The sequence below is a fragment of the Oncorhynchus mykiss genome, chromosome 19, assembly GCF_013265735.2.
Source record: "Oncorhynchus mykiss isolate Arlee chromosome 19, USDA_OmykA_1.1, whole genome shotgun sequence".
Classification (NCBI taxonomy): domain Eukaryota; kingdom Metazoa; phylum Chordata; class Actinopteri; order Salmoniformes; family Salmonidae; genus Oncorhynchus; species Oncorhynchus mykiss.
The window spans coordinates 51,116,044-51,138,610 of NC_048583.1; the positions used below are offsets into that span (position 1 = coordinate 51,116,044).

Genomic DNA, 22,567 nt, shown 5'->3' on the forward strand with positions numbered 1-22,567 from the left:
AACTAAGTTTAAATATATTTGGCTAAGATGTAAATTTCCAACTTCAACTGTATGTTGAAGAGGGTGGGGCTTAAGCTGCATCCCTGTCTCACCCACCGGCTCTGTGGAAAGAAATGTGTGTTTTTTGACCATTTTAACCACACACTTGTTGTTTGTGTACATGGATATAATAATGTTGTATCTTTTTCTCCCGTCACCACTTTTTGAAATCAACAAAGTATGAGAAGACTTTGTCTTTGTTTTGGTTTGTTTGTTTGTGAATTAGGGTGTGCAGGGTGAATACATGGTCTGTTGTATGGTAATTTGGTAAAAGCCAATTTGACATTTTCTCAGTACATTGTTTTCACTGAGGAACTGTACAAGTCTGTTGTTAATGATAATGCAGAGGATTTTCCCAAGGTTGCTGTTGACGCATATCCCGCGGTAGTTATTGGGGTCAAATTTACGTCCAGTTTTATGGATTAAGGTGATTATTCCTTGTTCCAAATATTGGGGAAGATGCCAAAGCTAAGGATGATGTTAAAGAGTTTAAGTATAGCCAATTGGAATTTGTGGTCTGTATGTTTTATCATTTCATTGAGGATACCATCAACAAAACAGGCCTTTTTGGGTTGAAGAGTTTGTATTTTCTCCTGTAGTTCATTCAACGTAATTGGAGAATCCAGTGTGTTCTGGTTGTCTTTAATATTTGCTTCTAAGATGTGTATTTGATCATGTACATGTTTCTGCTGTTTGATCTTTGTTATAGAGCCAAAACGATTGGAGAAGTGTTTTACGCATACATCTCCATTTTGGATAGATAACTTCGTGTTGTTGTTTGTTTAGTGTTTTACAATTATCCCAGATGTGGTTAGAGTCTATGGATTCTTCAACTACACTGAGCTGATTTCTGACGTGCTCTTCCTTCATTATCTGTAGTGTATTTCTGTATTGTTTTAGTGATTCACCAAAGCGAAGGCGTAGACTCAGGTTTTCTGGGTTTCTATGACTTTGATTGGAAAGTTTTCTCAATTTCTCAGGTTTCTGCATTCTTCATCAAACCATTTGTCCTTGTTGTTCATTTTCTTCAGTTTTCTGTTTGAATTTGTTTGATTTGATATGGAAGCTGAGAGGTCAAATATACTGTTGAGGTTTTCTACTGTCTTCATTAAATATGGGGATTCTAGTGGGGGGATATAGTGGGGGGGATGTAGCACACAGGAGGACATTATCCTCTGTTGAGATAATTTCCTTTTGAATTCCTAGCCAAATGTAAAATGTTCCTGTTTTGATTAATTTAATAGAGTGAGTTAGGTCTGCTCTATACCAAATCAGCATACCTCCTGAGTCCCTTCCCTGTTTCACACCTGGTAGTTTGGTGGATGGGACTACCAGCTCTCCGTAACCTAGAGGGCAACCAGTGGGTCCATCTCAATACCTCTCCTCCATCTCCATCTCCTCTCTGTCTCTCTCTCCCCCTATCTATTCTCGCTCTCTCTTTCTGTGCCATAATTTCTGAGAAGACAGAATGACATGTGTACTTAGGCTCTGTCCATACTTTCAGACTCTAGACAACTCTGTTTCATCAGCTACTGTATGTTTCAACTGAAGCCTTGGCTACTAACAGAAACACTGAACACACAAGGACCTTATGTGCTGTAAAGTGGGTTTCCTTATAAAACATCTCTCATTATCCGTGGTGTACTGTAGTCTGTTGGCAGTGGGAGGAGAGCTGTACATCTGAGAGGGTCAACATCAGGACGTGAATCCAAACACATGGAGGGAATTTGAGCGAGACTAAGACCACAGGAGATAGACTTTCCCTGCCTTTTCCCTGTCCAGCTAAGCGTCTTGTCTTCCTCTGCCGCACAAATTGTCTTTCCCTGCCAAGCTAACTTCTCTATTGTTCCACACCTGTCACAACTAGAGCTAACATCTCCTAGCATCAGAAGGCCTGTCATCTTTATCTGTGTGTGTATGGGTGTCTGAGGAGGGACTGTGTGTGTGTGTGTGTGTGTGTGTGTGTGTGTGTGTGTGTGTGTGTGTGTGTGTGTGTGTGTGTGTGTGTGTGTGTGTGTGTGTGTGTCTGTGTGTGTGTCTGTGTGTGTGTCTGTGTGTGTGTCTGTGTGTGTGTCTGTGTCTGTGTCTGTGTCTGTGTCTGTGTGTAGAGATGAGATGTAAACAGGATAGAGGATGGAGAAGAGCAGCTCTAAAGGTCCAGGGTTTTGGATGCGGGCTTCTTAAGCGTGTGGAAACAGCATTAGGCCTACTGAAACACAGAGCAGTGTTGCTTTGATGATGGCGGGATGCCTTTTTCTCTCTCTCTCCTCTTCTCTTCTCTTTGTCTCTTTTGCCTTCTCTTACTCCTTTTCCAGATCCTTTGTCATTTTTTATTTTATTTTCTAATTTCTACACTCCCACCATTTCTGAGTGATCATAACGCCCCAATCCCTGTCATGGCAAGCGAACCAGAGCTGAAGGAGTTAAATGTTTAATTACATTCAGAATAGGGAGAACAGCTAAGAAGAGAGAGGAATACAGGGCCCATATTCACAAAGCGTCTCACAGTAGGAATGCTGATTTAGGATCAGGTTTGCCTTTTAGATAATAAAGGATGGACTAGGGGGACTTGATCCTAGATCAGCACTTCTCTCCTACTCTGAGACGCTCTATAAATGTGAGCCTTGATGTATATTGTATTCTTACTCTGTACATATCCATCTAATGAGAAGATTCCCACTGTGATAATTGAAAGGGTTGTCCACGACGAGGATCCATCCTAGCATCTACCTTTGGTCTTAAATTATTCCATGTGGGGCTGTAGACCAAAATATCTTGGTCGACCAAAAGTCGTCTGTTCTTTCGAGCAATCGATTGGTGTAAATTTTAAAATGTGAATTTTTCCATATATAGACACACCCTATGTGTTTTAATAAAGTCAACTATATTCATTGAGCTTGTCTGACACTAACAACACGGTTTGATGAAATAAAACACAAATGACTCAAGAGGAAGCGAGAGATAACCAGAAGAGAAAAACATTAACCTGACCATCCTCCTCCCGCTCCTACTGGCTTTCGTAGATTATGCCATTACTCTCCTGAAGTAGCCAGTAATTGGGTACACGAGGAGTTGGCAACCTTTCTCATGTGGAATTCCGATTTATCTTAGCATTTCTACTGATCTGTGTGCCAGTTATGGTTTTCATTTGCACATTTTCGTGGAACAATTCTATTGCGTTTATAATAATGTATTTTGCCATTGCCAACTATGTAAAAATAGCCTACATAAAGCCAACAAATAAAAACACTGCAGCCTGCAGGTTGAAAATATCCTGATCAAAATAAATATCCCATAAATCACATTGGCTACACTGTTCCCTGGTCAGCATCTACGGCACAGATCAGTGTGGGTGAACAATACTGCTGACCACTAATATGATCCAATCATGGGCTGATGCTAACTAAGTGTAAATCACTGTTCAATAGCAGATGAGCAGTATGACAGTGTAGCTGAAACCATTGATCATTACTTTACACTAGAGCAGTGGTCCCCAACCAGAGTCCAGATCACTTTCGTAGTCAAAAAACAAGCCGAGATCTAGTTGTTGTAGCACTTGAGAGGCACAGCTGAGCATACATTTAAACAATGAACAAATCATTTGCTTTTTTATTTTACTGGACTGATGGTGCCTGCATCTGTCATGATGCTTTCAGCACAACTGGGAACTCGGGGGAAAAAACGAGGTCAAATCATGATGTCAGTCATCTCCAGGCCGAAAAGTCAGAGCTCTAGAAAGATGCCAGAGTTTCCGAGTTGGGAGTTGGATGAACGTGCAAAGGGATTTTTGCCAGTCGGATCTCGTTTTTATTGTAGATCACAGTGGCCTTGAACGCACTGAAGTCGGAAGTCTGAGATTTCCGAGTTCACAGTTTTTTTTGAACACATCATTTAGTCACAACGGAGGGAGGGAGAGAGCAGCAGAGGGTCTGCCTCTCATGGTCCCTGCTCTCTCCTTCTTTTCCTCCAGTGAGACTCACAAGAGAGAGGGGACACCGTTTTCCACCTGACGGCAAAACTCGAGTCGCAACGCATCTGTCTCATGTACAAATTCATGCTATTCCTATGACCAGAGATATTAAAATAGACGAGCTGCTAATAATAATAAAACGCAGGGCTATCCATACACTTTCCAACTCATTCATTGCAACTGAAGTGCAAGTGGAAGTAGGGAGAAGCATGTTTTATGTTTTGTAATAGTGTTGAATAAAAACAGTGTTGACAGTGCTCAAACAGCAGCAGCTCTTCCCTGTATTATTTGACAGACTGGCTCTGGTCACGGTTTTTTAAATGATGAAATCTCATGTAGGCTCCTATCAAACTTTGCTGTGGCCAGGGTCGTGGAAGCTGTAGTGTGATTTGAGTGATTTGAGCTATCCGATTGGCCAGCGCAGTGGGCAAACTCAATTTAGCCACAGATCTCCCAGGTAGGCAGGGTTTGGCCTTTCAAACAGATGAAATGGTTCAAAATGGAACCCTTTGCCTGCCTGGTGTGCAGGGCTTCTGAATCAAGTGCACCTACTGCCAACAGTACAACCCGTAAAAAGGAATGCAAGCCTTTATCATTGGCTTTTCTACAGAAATGTTTGATGATCGACTAGGAATGCCTTGAAGATCGACCAGTCGATCAGTCGGTGACCAGCGCACTAAAGATTTCATTCTCTGTTGTCGATAATTTTCAGTGTGTTTCTATTGACCCTGATGGAGGCTGTAAAGGAAATACCTGACACAACTGATCATATTCAGTGTGTTTCTATTGACCCTGATGGAGGCTGTAAAGGAAATACCTGACACAACTGATCATATTCAGTGTGTTTCTATTGACCCTGATGGAGGCTGTAAAGGATATACCTGACACAACTGATCATTTTCAGTGTGTTTCTATTGACCCTGATGGAGGCTGTAAAGGAAATACCTGACACAACTGATCATTTTCAGTGTGTTTCTATTGACCCTGATGGAGGCTGTAAAGGAAATACCTGACACAACTGATCATTTTCAGTGTGTTTCTATTGACCCTGATGGAGGCTGTAAAGGAAATACCTGACACAACTGATCATTTTCAGTGTGTTTCTATTGACCCTGATGGAGGCTGTAAAGGAAATACCTGACACAACTGATCATTTTCAGTGTGTTTCTATTGACCCTGATGGAGGCTGTAAAGGAAATACCTGACACAACTGATCATTTTCAGTGTGTTTCTATTGACCCTGATGGAGGCTGTAAAGGAAATACCTGACACAACTGATCATATTCAGTGTGTTTCTATTGACCCTGATGGAGGCTGTAAAGGAAATACCTGACACAACTGATCATTTTCAGTGTGTTTCTATTGACCCTGATGGAGGCTGTAAAGGAAATACCTGACACAACTGATCATTTGCAGTGTGTTTCTATTGACCCTGATGGAGGCTGTAAAGGAAATACCTGACACAACTGATCATTTTCAGTGTGTTTCTATTGACCCTGATGGAGGCTGTAAAGGAAATACCTGACACAACTGATCATTTTCAGTGTGTTTCTATTGACCCTGATGGAGGCTGTAAAGGAAATACCTGACACAACTGATCATTTTCAGTGTGTTTCTATTGACCCTGATGGAGGCTGTAAAGGAAATACCTGACACAACTGACTGATCATATTCAGTGTGTTTCTATTGACCCTGATGGAGGCTGTAAAGGAAATACCTGACACAATTGATCATATTCACTTCAAAACACTTTCTTGTGTGATTCTTAGCTCATAACCCCTCTGGGGGTGTCTATCTATGCCCTAGATTGCATGGATCTACCTTAATATTGCCATTTGTTCCTACAACCATGTATTTCCATGGTATTTCCCTAGGCAGGTGTACATACCATGTACTATAAGTAATGTATCTATGCATCATGTGTTATCTTGTTGTTACCGTTAGAGCTCAGTCCGACTCTCATGGTACTGTCCATTCTGATGTCAGAGATGGGTGAGGTCAGAGGTCGAGTGTCAAAGGGCGTGCCGTCCTCCTCCAGTCCATCCAGGAAGAGACTGACGCTTTTGCCATGCACCTGTGGACCAATTAGAATGCACAATTATTCTGTGGATCAAACATAACTCCATGTTACTTTGTCCTTGACACTGTACATTACTTTATTCTGTGCTTGACACTGTACATTACTTTATTCTGTCCTTGACACTGTACATTACTTTATTCTGTCATTGACACTGTACATTACTTTATTCTGTGCTTGACACTGTACATTACTTTATTCTGTCCTTGACACTGTACATGACTTTATTCTGTCCTTGACACTGTACATTACTTTATTCTGTGCTTGACACTGTACATTACTTTATTCTGTCCTTGACACTGTACATTACTTTATTCTGTCCTTGACACTGTACATTACTTTATTCTGTGCTTGACACTGTACATTAGTTTATTCTGTCCTTGACACTGTACATTACTTTATTCTGTCCTTGACACTGTACATTACTTTATTCTGTCCTTGACACATTTTAATTCAGTTTTATACAGTGAAGCGTTAAAAAGTTAACATTTCAATGACAAAGTTTGAACCATCTCCTGGTCCTTGTCCTGATACAAGCTTTATAAGGAGTATCTAACAGTGTGGGGATCCTGTCCCTGAAGGAGAGTAAGATGTATAGCCCAGCAGCCTTCAGGATTCAGTCTGAGTGAATTATACACAGTGATAATCTTCCAGTTTATTTTCCTACCAGAAACCCCCTCATTCTAAAACCTCAGCCACAAATTAGCTTCCTGTTGACCAAAACCACTCTTCACCCCAGCCATGAATATTAAAACACAAACACAGTCAAAGCAACTGCTTCCATTCAGATCAAAACTCCAGAGAAATATGTTCATAGACCTTAGAAAACTTCAACGTCCCCCTCTCTTCTCTCTTTCTCCCCTCTCTTCTCTCTTTCTCCCCTCTCTCTCAAAATGTTTGTCTATCCCCCTCTCCCACTCTTGCTGTGTCTGGCTAGCATGCTCTGTGGTAGCACAGATAAAACCACTCTCTCTTTTCTAACACATTCCCCCTCTCTCTCAAGTGTTTTCTATCCGCCTCTTCTCTCCTCGCTTCTTTAGAGGAGTTGAAAAAGGTGCAGGGGAAATAAGTCTGGCCCAAAACGTCTTTGTGGATGAAGGCAAGGCGGCACTCGGCTCGACTCAACAACTGTCTGTCTGGAAGATACTTAAGACTTGCACTTTCATGACGGCTGATTGAAGACTGCGGAGACGGCGAGAGAGAGAGAGACGTAAAGACGGAGAAAGAGAAGGACGTAGAGAGAAGGCCGCTCTTGGAATCTGTAACCAGCCAATGGCATGCGTGGAGATCTGAAGAGTTGTCATGGTGATGTAAATGAATTGGGAAGAGCTTCATCCTGCTTAGCGCCACGCGCCCCCTTTGAAACCCCAAACTCCTTTGTTCGTTTTAGAAAATGTTTTTTTTTCTCTTCTTATTTTTTTTAACCTCTTTGCTGCCTTCGTTCTTTTTTCAACTACTGTTGCTTCAAGAGACCCTCGAGTTTCTTCTTTTCCCCTCTTCTATTTCTCACCTGTCCCATTGACAGTAGGTGCTATAGAGAGCGGCCCAGATTAACACCTGTCTATCACCTGCCTCCTACCTGTCTCTCTCTCAGCTGTAGGCCATCTGCCTCTCTCACCTTTCTCTCACTCACGTCATCTCTCACAGCCAGTCCATTGAATGTAGCTGTGCAGTAGAACAGTGTGTTTTACAGGCCCAGATTAACCCAAAGCCTGGCCAGTGGCAGTGGAAAGCTTTTAATGACTCACTGAGTACCGATCACTGGACACTGGCAAATAAACAGCTTTAAAAGCTCTCCACTTTCAGTGTGTGTTTGTGTGTAAGTGTATGTGTGTACATTTTGTGTGTGTGTGTGTATGTATGGGTGTGTGTATGTGTGTGTGTGTGTGGTAGAACGTCCCATTGTCTGACCTGTCCCTCTGACCCGCTGATTTAACAAGGCTGGGTTGGGAGTCAGGTATCTGCTGTGGACTGTGATCTGGGACGGACGGGCTGGCGGGCGGACGGGCGGACAGGCGGGCGGGCGGACGGGCGGGCGGGCGGACGGACGGACAGACAGACAGATGTAGGGACAGAGCATAGCGAGAGAGAGAGAGAGAGAGAGATATCGAGGTAGTAATAAGCTACCTTTATGTCAGTGTGAATGATAAGGCTGTTCCTGTTGTGTGAATCTGTTTTAGAGTCATTTCCCAGTTAGCTCTCTCTGATTTTGTATGGACTACCTTTACAAACATTATTGGCCTTTATAAAGGTTGCAAAATTCCTGTAACTTTCCCAAATTCCCAGGTTTTTCAGAAATCCTGATAGGCGGATTCCGGATTTCCTGCTTAATCCCTCTGTTGTGTCTTTACTATCATTAACTGAAGACTTATAGTTTTTATCAAAGATTCTCTGTAATTAGTATTACGCGATCAACTGATTAATCACGTAACTAGGAAGTAGGGGCACCAGGGAAAAATATTCAGATTACAAAGTTATCATTTCCTAAAATAACTTTTCAGATATTTTATCTGATCAATTAGTCTTTGAATTAATGAATTATTTACTTTACCTCACGTTAGTCTCATTCCAAACGTCGTAAATTGTTGGTTATCTGCACGAACCCAGTCTTCACTATGAGTCATCCATACATCAATTGTCTTAAATCCTTTATTTATTACTAACTAAGTTATTCACAGACATACATAAACAAACAAGGTTAAATGTGGTTACATGAAATGATAGGAGAATGCGCCCTAGTGGGCTAAACCGGCATGGCGGCTTGTTAGACAAAAGGGGAAGTGGGGGTCGACTAAGAAGTCACTACAGAGTGATAATTATAACAAATTAACCTTTTGTAACTAGGAGGTAGTATTTTCATTTTTGGATAAAAAACATTCCCGTTGTAAACGGGATATTTTGTCACGACAAGATGCTCGACTATGCATATACAGTGCCTTGCGAAAGTATTCGGCCCCCTTGAACTTTGCGACCTTTTGCCACATTTCAGGCTTCAAACATAAAGATATAAAACTGTATTTTTTTGTGAAGAATCAACAACAAGTGGGACACAATCATGAAGTGGAACGACATTTATTGAATATTTCAAACTTTTTTAACAAATCAAAAACTGAAAAATTGGGCGTGCAAAATTATTCAGCCCCCTTAAGTTAATACTTTGTAGCGCCACCTTTTGCTGCGATTACAGCTGTAAGTCGCTTGGGGTATGACTATCAGTTTTGCACATCGAGAGACTGACATTTTTTCCCATTCCTCCTTGCAAAACAGCTCGAGCTCAGTGAGGTTGGATGGAGAGCATTTGTGAACAGCAGTTTTCAGTTCTTTCCACAGATTCTCGATTGGATTCAGGTCTGGACTTTGACTTGGCCATTCTAACACCTGGATATGTTTATTTTTGAACCATTCCATTGTAGATTTTGCTTTATGTTTTGGATCATTGTCTTGTTGGAAGACAAATCTCCGTCCCAGTCTCAGGTCTTTTGCAGACTCCATCAGGTTTTCTTCCAGAATGGTTCTGTATTTGGCTCCATCCATCTTCCCATCAATTTTAACCATCTTCCCTGTCCCTGCTGAAGAAAAGCAGGCCCAAACCATGATGCTGCCACTACCATGTTTGACAGTGGGGATGGTGTGTTCAGCTGTGTTGCTTTTACGCCAAACATAACGTTTTGCATTGTTGCAAAAAACTTCAATTTTGGTTTCATCTGACCAGAGCACCTTCTTCCACATGTTTGGTGTGTCTCCCAGGTGGCTTGTGGCAAACTTTAAACAACACTTTTTATGGATATCTTTAAGAAATGGCTTTCTTTTTGCCACTCTTCCATAAAGGCCAGATTTGTGCAATATACGACTGATTGTTGTCCTATCGACAGAGTCTCCCACCTCAGCTGTAGATCTCTGCAGTTCATCCAGAGTGATCATGGGCCTCTTGGCTGCATCTCTGATCAGTCTTCTCAGTGTATGAGCTGAAAGTTTAGAGGGACGGCCAGGTCTTGGTAGATTTGCAGTGGTCTGATACTCCTTCCATTTCAATATTATCGCTTGCACAGTGCTCCTTGGGATGTTTAAAGCTTGGGAAATCTTTTTGTATCCAAATCCGGCTTTAAATTTCTTCACAACAGTATCTCGGACCTGCCTGGTGTGTTCCTTGTTCTTCATGATGCTCTCTGCGCTTTTAACGGACCTCTGAGACTATCACAGTGCAGGTGCATTTATACGGAGACTTGATTACACACAGGTGGATTGTATTTATCATCATTAGTCATTTAGGTCAACATTGGATCATTCAGAGATCCTCACTGAACTTCTGGAGAGAGTTTGCTGCACTGAAAGTAAAGGGGCTGAATAATTTTGCTCACCCAATTTTTCAGTTTTTGATTTGTTAAAAAAGTTTGAACTATCCAATAAATGTTGTTCCAGTTCATGATTGTGTCCCACTTGTTGTTGATTCTTCACAAAAAAATACAGTTTTATATCTTTATGTTTGAAGACTGAAATGTGGCAAAAGGTCGCAAAGTTCAAGGGGGCCGAATACTTTTGTAAGGCACTGTAATTGACAGCTTTGGATAGAAAACACTCTAACGTTTCCAAAACTGCAAAGATATTGTCTGTGAGTGCAACAGAACTGATGTTACAGGCGAAACCCAGATAAAAATCCAATCAGGAAGTGCCCCATATTTTGAAAGCGCTGCATGCCAATGACTCCTTATATGGCTGTGAATGGGCTACGAATGAGCTTACGCTTTCTACGTATTCCCCAAGGTGTCTACAGCATTGTGACGTCTTTTTACGCATTTATGTTGAAGAATAGCCTTAAGGGACCACATTGAGCAAGTGGTCACATGATTGCACCCGCAGAAAATCTTGCGTAAAGTACAGAAGTAGCCAGTATTCCAATCGCTTCTAATGAGAAACCAATTGTCCCGGTGGATATATTATCGAATAGATATGTGAAAAGCACCTTGAGGATTGATTCTAAACAACGTGTGCCATGTTTCTGTCGATATTATGGAGCTAATTCGGAAAAAAGTTTGGTGCTTTAGTGACCGCATTTTCCGGTCGATTTCTCAGCCAAATGTGAAGATCAAACGGAGCTATTTCGCCTACAAAAACAATATTTTTGGAAAAAAGGAACATTTGCTATCTAACTGGGAGTCTCCTGAGTGAAAACATCCAAAGTTCTTCAAAGGTAAATGATTTAATTTGATTGCTTTTCTTATTTTCGTGAAAATGTTGCCTGCTGCCAGCAGGACATAATGCTATGCTATGCTATGATAAACTTACACAAATGCTTGTCTAGCGTTGGCTGTAAAGCATATTTTGAAAATTACAGTGTGATTAACAAAAGGCTAAGCTGTGTCTCAATATATTTCAGTTGTGATTTTCAATAGGAACATTTTCTAGGGATATTTATGTCCGCTGCGTTATGCTAATTAGTTTGAGGCGATGATTACGCTCCCGGATCCAGGATCGGTAGTATCAAGAAGTTAAATGCTAATCCTTTACACATGAACGCTCACTCATTCGGGAACAATTGCAATAAATATATACATTTACGCTCAGTGTGTCGTCTTGATCGCTGGTGAAAAGTTTGTGTCTTTCGTAGAATTGTCCGTCTCTCTCCCTCTCTCTCTCGGTCTTGGTTAGAGGGGATCATTCAAAGTGACATTCATTATAGAATGGATGTTTCAGCGGTTGTCGTTCTTCGCATTCAATGATACCGAATTCCTAGCTGCAGACTAGCAATTAGCATCAAAGACTTGTTCTTATTCTGTTGGTATCGATAGTCTAAGAGTTTATCCACGTGGTATGGTTAAAAGATTCAGCAATGGTCTACAACCGTTGTCCTCCTAATGGAGAAAAACATGGTCTGCAACCTTTAGCCATCTCGTAATTGAGGTAAGCTCGGTCTGCTGATAATTTCTCAAAGTTGGGTTTTATTCGGAATTGCAGAAAAGGGGCTGTCCCAGCAGGCCTGACCCTAACTGGGCTCAGGGGCGGTCCTCTGATTTAGTTCAAATCGAAAGGGAATTGTATTTTTCTTCATTAAACAGTCCAAAGTCATATTACACAATTATACAAACAGTATCATCCTCACTCATTCATCTTATACAACAATTAGATGTAAACCTCATATCTGAGGCTATTATATAAACAGCGTTATGGTAATGTGGCCACACCGTCTCCCATGAGCTTCCCCAAGTTGTGACAAACGGACCAGTTCGTAGCTGGATTATTCACCGATCTTTTATACTTTCTCCGGAACATGAAATTTGTTCGTACCTCAAGTTCTGTTCGGTGGAAGGATTTCCTTTAGTCTCCATGAAAATCTACACTCTCTATACTGTGTGTCCATGAGGAGATCCTCAGGAATTTATGACATCTCTCTGACCACAGCAACCTAGTTGAAGGAGGAAAGGGGGAGGCAGGGAGAGGGGGATGGACTTGCTATACCCAAAGAGGCCAACGTCATGACACCTCCCTTCGGGGAAAATCACAGAATGTTACTTAATATTTACTTATACGCTGTGTCATGACGTTGCACTGTTGGGGGAGGTTTATTTTTTATTTATTTCACCTTTATTTAACCAGTTAGGCTAGTTGAGAACAAGTTCTCATTTGCAACTGCGACCTGGCCAAGATAAAGCATAGAAATGACACATACAACAACACAGAGTTACACATGGAATAAACAAAACATAGTCAATAATACAGTAGAACAAAATAAAACAAAAAGTCTATGTACAGTGAGTGAAAATGAGGTAAGATAAGGGAGTTAAGGCAATAAATAGGCCATGGTGGCGAAGTAATTACAATATAGCAATTAAACAGTGGAATGGTAGATGTGCAGAAGATGAATGTGCAAGTAGAGATACTGGGGTGCAAAGGAGCAAGATAAATAAATAAATACTGTATGGGGATGAGGTAGGTAGATAGATGGGCTGTTTACAGATGGGCTATGTACATGTGCAGTGATCTGTGAGCTGCTCTGCCAGCTGGTGCTTCAAGCTAGTGAGGGAGATATGAGTCTCCAGCTTCAGAGATTTTTGCAGTTTGTTCCAGTCATTGGCAGCAGAGAACTGGAAGGAAAGACGACCAAAGGAGGAATTGGCTTTGTGGGTGACCAGTGAGATATACCTGCTGGAGCGCGTGCTACGAGTGGGTGCTGCTATGGTGACCAGTGAGCTGAGATAAGGTGGGGCTTTACCTAGCAGAGACTTGTAGATAACCTGTAGTCAGTGGGTTTGGCGACGAGTATGAAGCGAGGGCCAACCAACGAGAGCGTACAGGTCGCAATGCAATCACCGAAGTCGAGGATCGGTAGGATGGTCAGTTTTACGAAGGTATGTTTGGCAGCATGAGTGAAGGATGCTTTGTTGCGATATAGGAAGCCAATTCTAGATTTAATTTTGGATTGGTGATGCTTAATGTGAGTCTGGAAGGAGAGTTTACAGTCTAACCAGACACCTAGGTATTTGTAGATGTTCGTTCACATATTCTAAGTCAGAGCCTTCCAGAGTAGTGATGCTGGACAGACGAGCAGGTGCGGGCAGTGATCGGTTGAATAGCATAGTTATACTTGCGTTGAAGAGCAGTTGGAAGCCACGGAAGGAGAGTTGTATGGCATTGAAGCTCGTCTGGAGGTTAGTTAACACAGTGTCCAAAGAGGGGCCAGAAGTATACAGAATGGTGCCGTCTGCGTAGAGGTGTACCAGAGAATCACCAGCAGCAAGAGCAACATCATTGATGTATACATAGAAGAGAGCCGAAACCTGTGGCACCCCCATAGCAACTGCCAGAGGTCCGGACAACAGGCCCTCTGATTTGACACACTGAACTCTATCAGAGAAGTAGTTGGTAAACCAGGCAAGGCAATCATTTGAGAAACCAAGGCTGTCGAGTCTGCCAATAAGAATGTGGTGATTGACAGAGTCGAAAGCCTTGGCCAGGTCGATGAATACGGCTGCACAGTAATGTCTCTTATCGATGGCGGTATAGGACCTTGAGCATGGCTGAGGTGCACCCATGACCAGATCTGAAACCAGATTGCATAGCGGAGAAGATACGGTGGGATTCGAAATGGTCGGTAATCTGTTTGTTAATTTGGCTTTCAAAGACCTTAGAAAGACAAGGTAGGATAGATATAGGTCTGTAGCAGTTTGGGTCTAGAGTGTCACCCCCTTTAAATACCTTTCCCACTTTTTCTCTCCACTCTACAGAAAGGACTCTTGGAAAGCCCTTTGTTAACATAGAGAGAGTATTGTAACATCAACAGGTTGGGGAAAAGAACACTCTTTATGTAATCCAACCAGTTGAAAGTGTCCGTTGGTACTTAAAGAACATGATGTCAGATCAGTAAACGTCTGAGACATTATTACTGATGATAGGATGACAAACTGTATCCTGGAAAGTCTACACATTCTAGTCAGATCAGATTCACATGCAACTGTTGTGCAATTTAAATGTTGAAATATGAAACTATTTGTGAAAAGATTAAATGTAATTTTATCTTTTAAAATGAATGAATCAGTGGCGACGCCCACATCAATAGGCATTGGTTGGAAAGGATGAACCAACCCCTTTTGTACATTTCTATAAGAGCCACCATGACCCAATTCACGGTGAACTATGCCAACCTCAGCGTGAGCTCTGGTTGCGAATGGTTGAACAACCACAACCTAAGGAAATTAACCTTGTGTTCCCGATGACGTGGGACCGATGTCCATACATTGAGAAGGGGACGAATTTCAACGTGGAGGTGACGATCGCCACGCTGGATGGATGAATTTGACTACACCAACCAGAAAATAGCATGAGCTTATAGTATGGCAACTTGGTATGAACTCTGAACTCTTATTCACTAAAGACGTGATACATCCTAGATGTTGAGTTATCAGCAGCAGCTGTAAACGTGCGTGGCCTAGGAAAGGACGGACAATTTCTTCAGAACGACAGGGTACTACAACGTATCCGCCCAGAAATATTCTTCAAAGGACAAGGGAGTTCTCTGCTGGGCAACCCAGCCTTCCATCTTCGACAAATCTATCGAAGCGCAGCTCAGAGTAAATATATGTCTTGCATTTTCCTTTTACCCAATGGGCGGATTTTTAGAATGCATAAGATTCTGTATTTACGATGGCATAGCTTCATAAGGTCCGATAGAGACCCTTTTGTTCCTCAGTCTTCCCGCGCTTTCATTAAAACGAGCCGTCATATCGGTTTTGTCCGCTAGGGACGTTTCTTTTATGACATAATTAGTCATCAATATATGGTCCATCCTGTGTATATGTAATTCTGTGTGATTATTTAGGTATTTAGTAAATACATAATTAAACCAAATGTTGTATTGCTGATTCAACTTGTTAGCCAGGGTTCATGAAGATAACCAAGAATTATACGACGTTCAGATGAGACTGAAAAAGGTGATGATTAATAATGATCTGCTATTGATATAAAAGATTACCAGGTCTTTAAGAGTTTATTCGGAAGACAATAGCTCTATAAACGTTCTTCCGTGGTACCCCGACTTCCTAGTTAATTACATTCACATGATTAGTTTAGGTAATATTAAGGTAGTAGGTAATATTAAGGTAATCAGGTAATATTATTTACAGAGAATTTATTTCATAAAATAGCATGTGATATCATTTAATCCATAGTAAAGACACGACAGCTGTTTTTAAATGAGATCCCATATGGGCTGATTTGGCAAAAAAATATATTCAGAGGAGTGAATCCGAGCAGGTTTGTATCAGATCTACCCTACATTAGTTTATTAGAATGCTCGACACACAGAGGAAGGGAATTATTCTATATTTACATTGATGTCAGTTAGCAGACAGCCTTATCCAGAGCGTATTACAATAAATGCATTGAGCTGAGGATGTGTAAATACATTACTGTGCAAACAGGCCGGGAACAGACGGAGAGCTTAAGATTTCTATTAGGATGTATGATATTAGTGGGTATTAGGACTGAACATTAGAACAGATGCCCTTTCCTGCTGCCCTGCAGATGACACTAGCTCAATAGAGGAGCCTGTCATAAGCACACACACACACACACACACACACACACACACACACACACACACACACACACACACACACACACACACACACACACACAGTGGATAGAGAGGCCTCTGACTCTGACACACACACACACACACACACACACGCACGCACGCACACACACACAGTGGATAGAGAGGCCTCCAACTCTGACATACACACACGCACAGACGTCGCACGCACAGGATACAGAGGCCTGTGTCTCTGACACCCCAAACAAGCCCCCGCGGCCTTCGCTGACCTAGCTCAGCCCCCTCCTCTACCCTTCCACTCCTCTCCCCCAATGTGACTGACACACCACTCACTGATAACACACTCTCATTCCAGGGCTGGGAGAGCTGTCAGAGGGGAGAGAGACACTCAACAGAGGAAGGAGGGATGGAGGGAGGGAAGAAGGGATGGAGATATCATGAGGAGAGATACTCCTGTGCTGCTGGATGAGGCTACGGACCGACACACACACACACACACACACACACACACACACACACACGCCCGCATTCCTCTCCATGTTTTATTTATGGTTCTGTCTCGTCCTCTCTGTGTGATTGACTCTTATCATTTAAATGAAGCAGAAATGTTTTCCTGTTTATAATTTGTTACATTATCACAGGTTTTAGTATAAAGCAGGGCCAGGGCCAAGAGAGGAGTGAAATATCACTGTCTGAAAAGAGAGGAGGGGGAGGAGGATAAAGAAATCCAGAATATACACAAAGAGAGAGGTATAGAGGAGAGAGGGAAGGAGAGAGGTATAGAGGAGAGAGGGAAGGAGAGAGAGGTATAGAGGAGAGAGGGAAGGAGAGAGAGGTACAGAGGAGAGAGAGGTTTAGAGGAGAGAGGGAAGGAGAGAGAGGTATAGAGGAGAGAGAGGGAAGGAGAGAGAGGTACAGAGGAGAGAGAAGTATAGAGGAGAGGGGAGGAGAGAGAGGTATAGAGGAGAGAGGGAAGGAGAGAGAGGTATAGAGGAGAGAGGGAAGGAAGGAGAGAGGTATAGAGGAGAGATGGAAGGAAGGAGCGAGAGGTATAGTGGAGAGAGAGGTAAAGAGGAGAGAGAGGTATAGAGGAGAGAGGGAAGGAGAGAGAGGTATAGAGGAGAGAGGGAAGGAAGGAGAGAGAGGTATAGAGGAGAGAGAGGTATAGAGGAGAGAGGGAAGGAGAGAGAGGTATAGAGGAGAGAGGGAAGGAGAGAGAGGTACAGAGGAGAGAGAGGTATAGAGGAGAGAGGGAAGGAGAGAGAGGTACAGAGGAGAGAGAGGTATAGAGGAGAGAGGGAAGGAGAGAGAGGTATAGAGGAGAGATGGAAGGAAGGAGAGAGAGGTATAGTGGAGAGAGAGGTATAGAGGAGAGAGAGGTATAGAGGAGAGAGGGAAGGAGAGAGAGGTATAGAGGAGAGAGGGAAGGAAGGAGAGAGAGGTATAGAGGAGAGAGAGGTATAGAGGAGAGAGGGAAGGAGAGAGAGGTATAGAGGAGAGAGGTATAGAGGAGAGAGGGAAGGAGAGAAAGGTATAGAGGAGAGAGAGGTATAGAGGAGAGAGGGAAGGAGAGAGAGGTATAGAGGAGAGAGGGAAGGAAGGAGAGAGAGGTATAGAGGAGAGAGGGAAGGAGAGAGAGGTATAGAGGAGAGAGGTATATAGGAGAGAGGGAAGGAGAGAAAGGTATAGAGGAGAGAGGGAAGGAGAGAGAGGTATAGAGGAGAGAGGGAAGGAAGGAGAGAGAGGTATAGAGGAGAGAGAGGTATAGAGGAGAGAGGGAAGGAGAGAGAGGTATAGAGGAGAGAGGGAAGGAGAGAGAGGTACAGAGGAGAGAGAGGTATAGAGGAGAGAGGGAAGGAGAGAGAGGTACAGAGGAGAGAGAGGTATAGAGGAGAGAGGGAAGGAGAGAGAGGTATAGAGGAGAGATGGAAGGAAGGAGAGAGAGGTATAGTGGAGAGAGAGGTATAGAGGAGAGAGAGGTATAGAGGAGAGAGGGAAGGAGAGAGAGGTATAGAGGAGAGAGGGAAGGAAGGAGAGAGAGGTATAGAGGAGAGAGAGGTATAGAGGAGAGAGGGAAGGAGAGAGAGGTATAGAGGAGAGAGGTATAGAGGAGAGAGGGAAGGAGAGAAAGGTATAGAGGAGAGAGAGGTATAGAGGAGAGAGGGAAGGAGAGAGAGGTATAGAGGAGAGAGGGAAGGAAGGAGAGAGAGGTATAGAGGAGAGAGGGAAGGAGAGAGAGGTATAGAGGAGAGAGGTATATAGGAGAGAGGGAAGGAGAGAAAGGTATAGAGGAGAGAGAGGTATAGAGGAGAGAGGGAAGGAGAGAGAGGTATAGAGGTGAGAGGAAAGGAGAGAGAGGTATAGAGGAGAGAGAGGTATAGAGGAGAGAGGGAAGGAGAGAGAGGTATAGAGGCGAGAGAGAGGTATAGAGGAGAGAGGGAAGGAGAGAGAGGTATAGAGGAGAGAGAGGTATAGAGGAGAGAGAGGTATAAGGGAGAGAGGGAATGAGAGAGGGGTATAGAGGCGAGAGAGAAGGAGAGAGAGGTATAGAGGAGAGAGGGAAGGAGAGAGAGGTATAGAGGAGAGAGAGAGAGAGGTATAGAGGAGTGAGGGAAGGAGAGAGGTATAGAGGAGAGAGGGAAGGAGAGAGCGGTATAGAGGAGAGAGGTACAGAGGAGAGAGGGAAGGAGAGAAAGGTATAGAGGAGAGAGAAGTATAGAGGAGAGAGGGAAGGAGAGAGAGGTATAGAGGAGAGAGAGGTATAGAGGCGAGAGGGAAGGAGAGAGAGGTATAGAGGCGAGAGGGAAGGAGAGAGAGGTATAGAGGAGAGAGGGAAGGAGAGAGAGGTATAGAGGAGAGAGAGGTATAGAGGCGAGAGGGAAGGAGAGAGAGGTATAGAGGAGAGAGAGGTATAGAGGAGAGAGAGGTATAGGGGAGAGCGGGAAGGAGAGAGAGGTATAGAGGAGAGAGGTATATAGGAGAGAGGGAAGGAGAGAAAGGTATAGAGGAGAGAGAGGTATAGAGGAGAGAGGGAAGGAGAGAGAGGTATAGAGGTGAGAGGAAAGGAGAGAGAGGTATAGAGGAGAGAGAGGTATAGAGGAGAGAGGGAAGGAGAGAGAGGTATAGAGGCGAGAGAGAGGTATAGAGGAGAGAGGGAAGGAGAGAGAGGTATAGAGGAGAGAGAGGTATAGAGGAGAGAGAGGTATAAGGGAGAGAGGGAATGAGAGAGGGGTATAGAGGCGAGAGAGAAGGAGAGAGAGGTATAGAGGAGAGAGGGAAGGAGAGAGAGGTATAGAGGAGAGAGAGAGAGAGGTATAGAGGAGTGAGGGAAGGAGAGAGGTATAGAGGAGAGAGGGAAGGAGAGAGCGGTATAGAGGAGAGAGGTACAGAGGAGAGAGGGAAGGAGAGAAAGGTATAGAGGAGAGAGAAGTATAGAGGAGAGAGGGAAGGAGAGAGAGGTATAGAGGAGAGAGAGGTATAGAGGCGAGAGGGAAGGAGAGAGAGGTATAGAGGCGAGAGGGAAGGAGAGAGAGGTATAGAGGAGAGAGGGAAGGAGAGAGAGGTATAGAGGAGAGAGAGGTATAGAGGCGAGAGGGAAGGAGAGAGAGGTATAGAGGAGAGAGAGGTATAGAGGAGAGAGAGGTATAGGGGAGAGCGGGAAGGAGAGAGAGGTATAGAGGAGAGAGAGGTATAGAGGAGAGAGAAGGAGAGAGAGGTATAGAGGAGAGAGAGATATAGAGATGAGAGGGAAGGAGAGAGAGGTATAGAGGAGAGAGAGGTATAAGGGAGAGAGGGAAGGAGAGAGAGGTATAGAGGAGAGAGAGGTATAGGGGAGAGAGGGAAGGAGAGAGAGGTATAGAGGCGAGAGGGAAGGAGAGAGAGGTATAGAGGAGAGAGGGAAGTAGAGAGAGGGAAGGAGAGAGAGGTATAGAGGAGAGAGGGAAGGAGAGAGAGGTATAGAGGAGAGAGAGGTATAGAGGAGAGAGAAGGAGAGAGAAGTATAGAGGAGAGAGAGGTATAGAGGAGAGAGGGAAGGAGAGAGAGGTATAGAGGAGAGAGAGGTATAGAGGAGAGAGGAGAGAGAGGTATAGAGGAGAGAGAGATATAGAGATGAGAGGGAAGGAGAGAGAGGTATAGAGGAGAGAGAGGTATAAGGGAGAGAGGGAAGGAGAGAGAGGTATAGAGGAGAGAGAGGTATAGGGGAGAGAGGGAAGGAGAGAGAGGTATAGAGGCGAGAGGGAAGGAGAGAGAGGTATAGAGGAGAGAGGGAAGTAGAGAGAGGGAAGGAGAGAGAGGTATAGAGGAGAGAGGGAAGGAGAGAGAGGTATAGAGGAGAGAGAGGTATAGAGGAGAGAGAAGGAGAGAGAAGTATAGAGGAGAGAGAGGTATAGAGGAGAGAGGGAAGGAGAGAGAGGTATAGAGGAGAGAGAGGTATAGAGGAGAGAGAAGGAGAGAGAGGTATAGAGGAGAGAGAGATATAGAGATGAGAGGGAAGGAGAGAGAGGTATAGAGGAGAGAGAGGTATAAGGGAGAGAGGGAAGGAGAGAGAGGTATAGAGGAGAGAGAGGTATAGGGGAGAGAGGGAAGGAGAGAGAGGTATAGAGGAGAGAGGGAAGGAGAGAGAGGTATAGAGGAGAGAGAGGTATAGAGGAGAGAGAAGGAGAGAGAAGTATAGAGGAGAGAGAGGTATAGAGGAGAGAGGGAAGGAGAGAGAGGTATAGAGGAGAGAGGGAAGGAGAGAGAGGTATAGAGGAGAGAGGGAAGGAAGGAGAGAGAGGTATAGAGGAGAGATGGAAGGAAGGAGAGAGAGGTATAGTGGAGAGAGAGGTATAGAGGAGAGAGAGGTATAGAGGAGAGAGGGAAGGAGAGAGAGGTATAGAGGAGAGAGGGAAGGAAGGAGAGAGAGGTATAGAGGAGAGAGAGGTATAGAGGAGAGAGGGAAGGAGAGAGAGGTATAGAGGAGAGAGGGAAGGAGAGAGAGGTACAGAGGAGAGAGAGGTATAGAGGAGAGAGGGAAGGAGAGAGAGGTAATAGAGGAGAGAGGGAAGGAGAGAGAGGTATAGAGGAGAGAGGGAAGGAGAGAGGTATAGAGGAGAGATGGAAGGAAGGAGAGAGAGGTATAGAGGAGAGAGGGAAGGAGAGAGAGGTATAGAGGAGAAAGGGAAGGAGAGAGAGGTATAGAGGAGAGAGAGAAGGAGAGAGAGGTATAGAGGAGAGAGGGAAGGAGAGAGAGGTATAGAGGAGAGGGAAGGAGAGAGATGGAAGGAGAGAGAGGTATAGAGGAGAGAGGGAAGGAGAGAGGGGTATAGAGGAGAGAGAGATATAGAGATGAGAGGGAAGGAGAGAGAGGTATAGAGGAGAGAGAGGTATAAGGGAGAGAGGGAAGGAGAGAGAGGTATAGAGGAGAGAGAGGTATAGGGGAGAGAGGGAAGGAGAGAGAGGTATAGAGGCGAGAGGGAAGGAGAGAGAGGTATAGAGGAGAGAGGGAAGTAGAGAGAGGGAAGGAGAGAGAGGTATAGAGGAGAGAGGGAAGGAGAGAGAGGTATAGAGGAGAGAGAGGTATAGAGGAGAGAGAAGGAGAGAGAAGTATAGAGGAGAGAGAGGTATAGAGGAGAGAGGGAAGGAGAGAGAGGTATAGAGGAGAGAGGGAAGGAGAGAGAGGTATAGAGGAGAGAGGGAAGGAAGGAGAGAGAGGTATAGAGGAGAGATGGAAGGAAGGAGAGAGAGGTATAGTGGAGAGAGAGGTATAGAGGAGAGAGAGGTATAGAGGAGAGAGGGAAGGAGAGAGAGGTATAGAGGAGAGAGGGAAGGAAGGAGAGAGAGGTATAGAGGAGAGAGAGGTATAGAGGAGAGAGGGAAGGAGAGAGAGGTATAGAGGAGAGAGGGAAGGAGAGAGAGGTACAGAGGAGAGAGAGGTATAGAGGAGAGAGGGAAGGAGAGAGAGGTAATAGAGGAGAGAGGGAAGGAGAGAGAGGTATAGAGGAGAGAGGGAAGGAGAGAGGTATAGAGGAGAGATGGAAGGAAGGAGAGAGAGGTATAGAGGAGAGAGGGAAGGAGAGAGAGGTATAGAGGAGAGGGAAGGAGAGAGAGGTATAGAGGAGAGAGAAGGAGAGAGAGGTATAGAGGAGAGAGAGGTATAGAGGAGAGAGGGAAGGAGAGAGAGGTATAGAGGAGAGAGATGTATAAGGGAGAGAGGGAAGGAGAGAGACGTATAGAGTAGAGAGGGAAGGAGAGAGAGGGCAGGAGAGAGAGGTATAGAGGGGAGAGAGGGAAGGAGAGAGAGGTATAGAGGCGAGAGGGAAGGAGAGAGAGGTATAGAGGCGAGAGGGAAGGAGAGAGAGGTATAGAGGAGAGAGGGAAGTAGAGAGAGGGAAGGAGAGAGAGGTATAGAGGAGAGAGGGAAGGAGAGAGAGGTATAGAGGACAGGGAAGGAGAG

The 22,567-nt window shown here is 44.1% G+C and overlaps 1 protein-coding gene across 1 annotated transcript in view; it reads right to left on the reverse strand.

Moving 5' to 3' along the window:
- The window catches only part of ush2a (Usher syndrome 2A (autosomal recessive, mild)), a 486,438-nt gene that overhangs the window by 430,700 nt on the left and 33,171 nt on the right, over window positions 1-22,567 (reverse strand). The window contains exon 4 of the mRNA XM_036955034.1: window positions 5,948-6,083. Coding sequence (XP_036810929.1) covers window positions 5,948-6,083 — 136 coding nt within the window. The remainder of the gene's footprint in view (window positions 1-5,947; window positions 6,084-22,567) is intronic.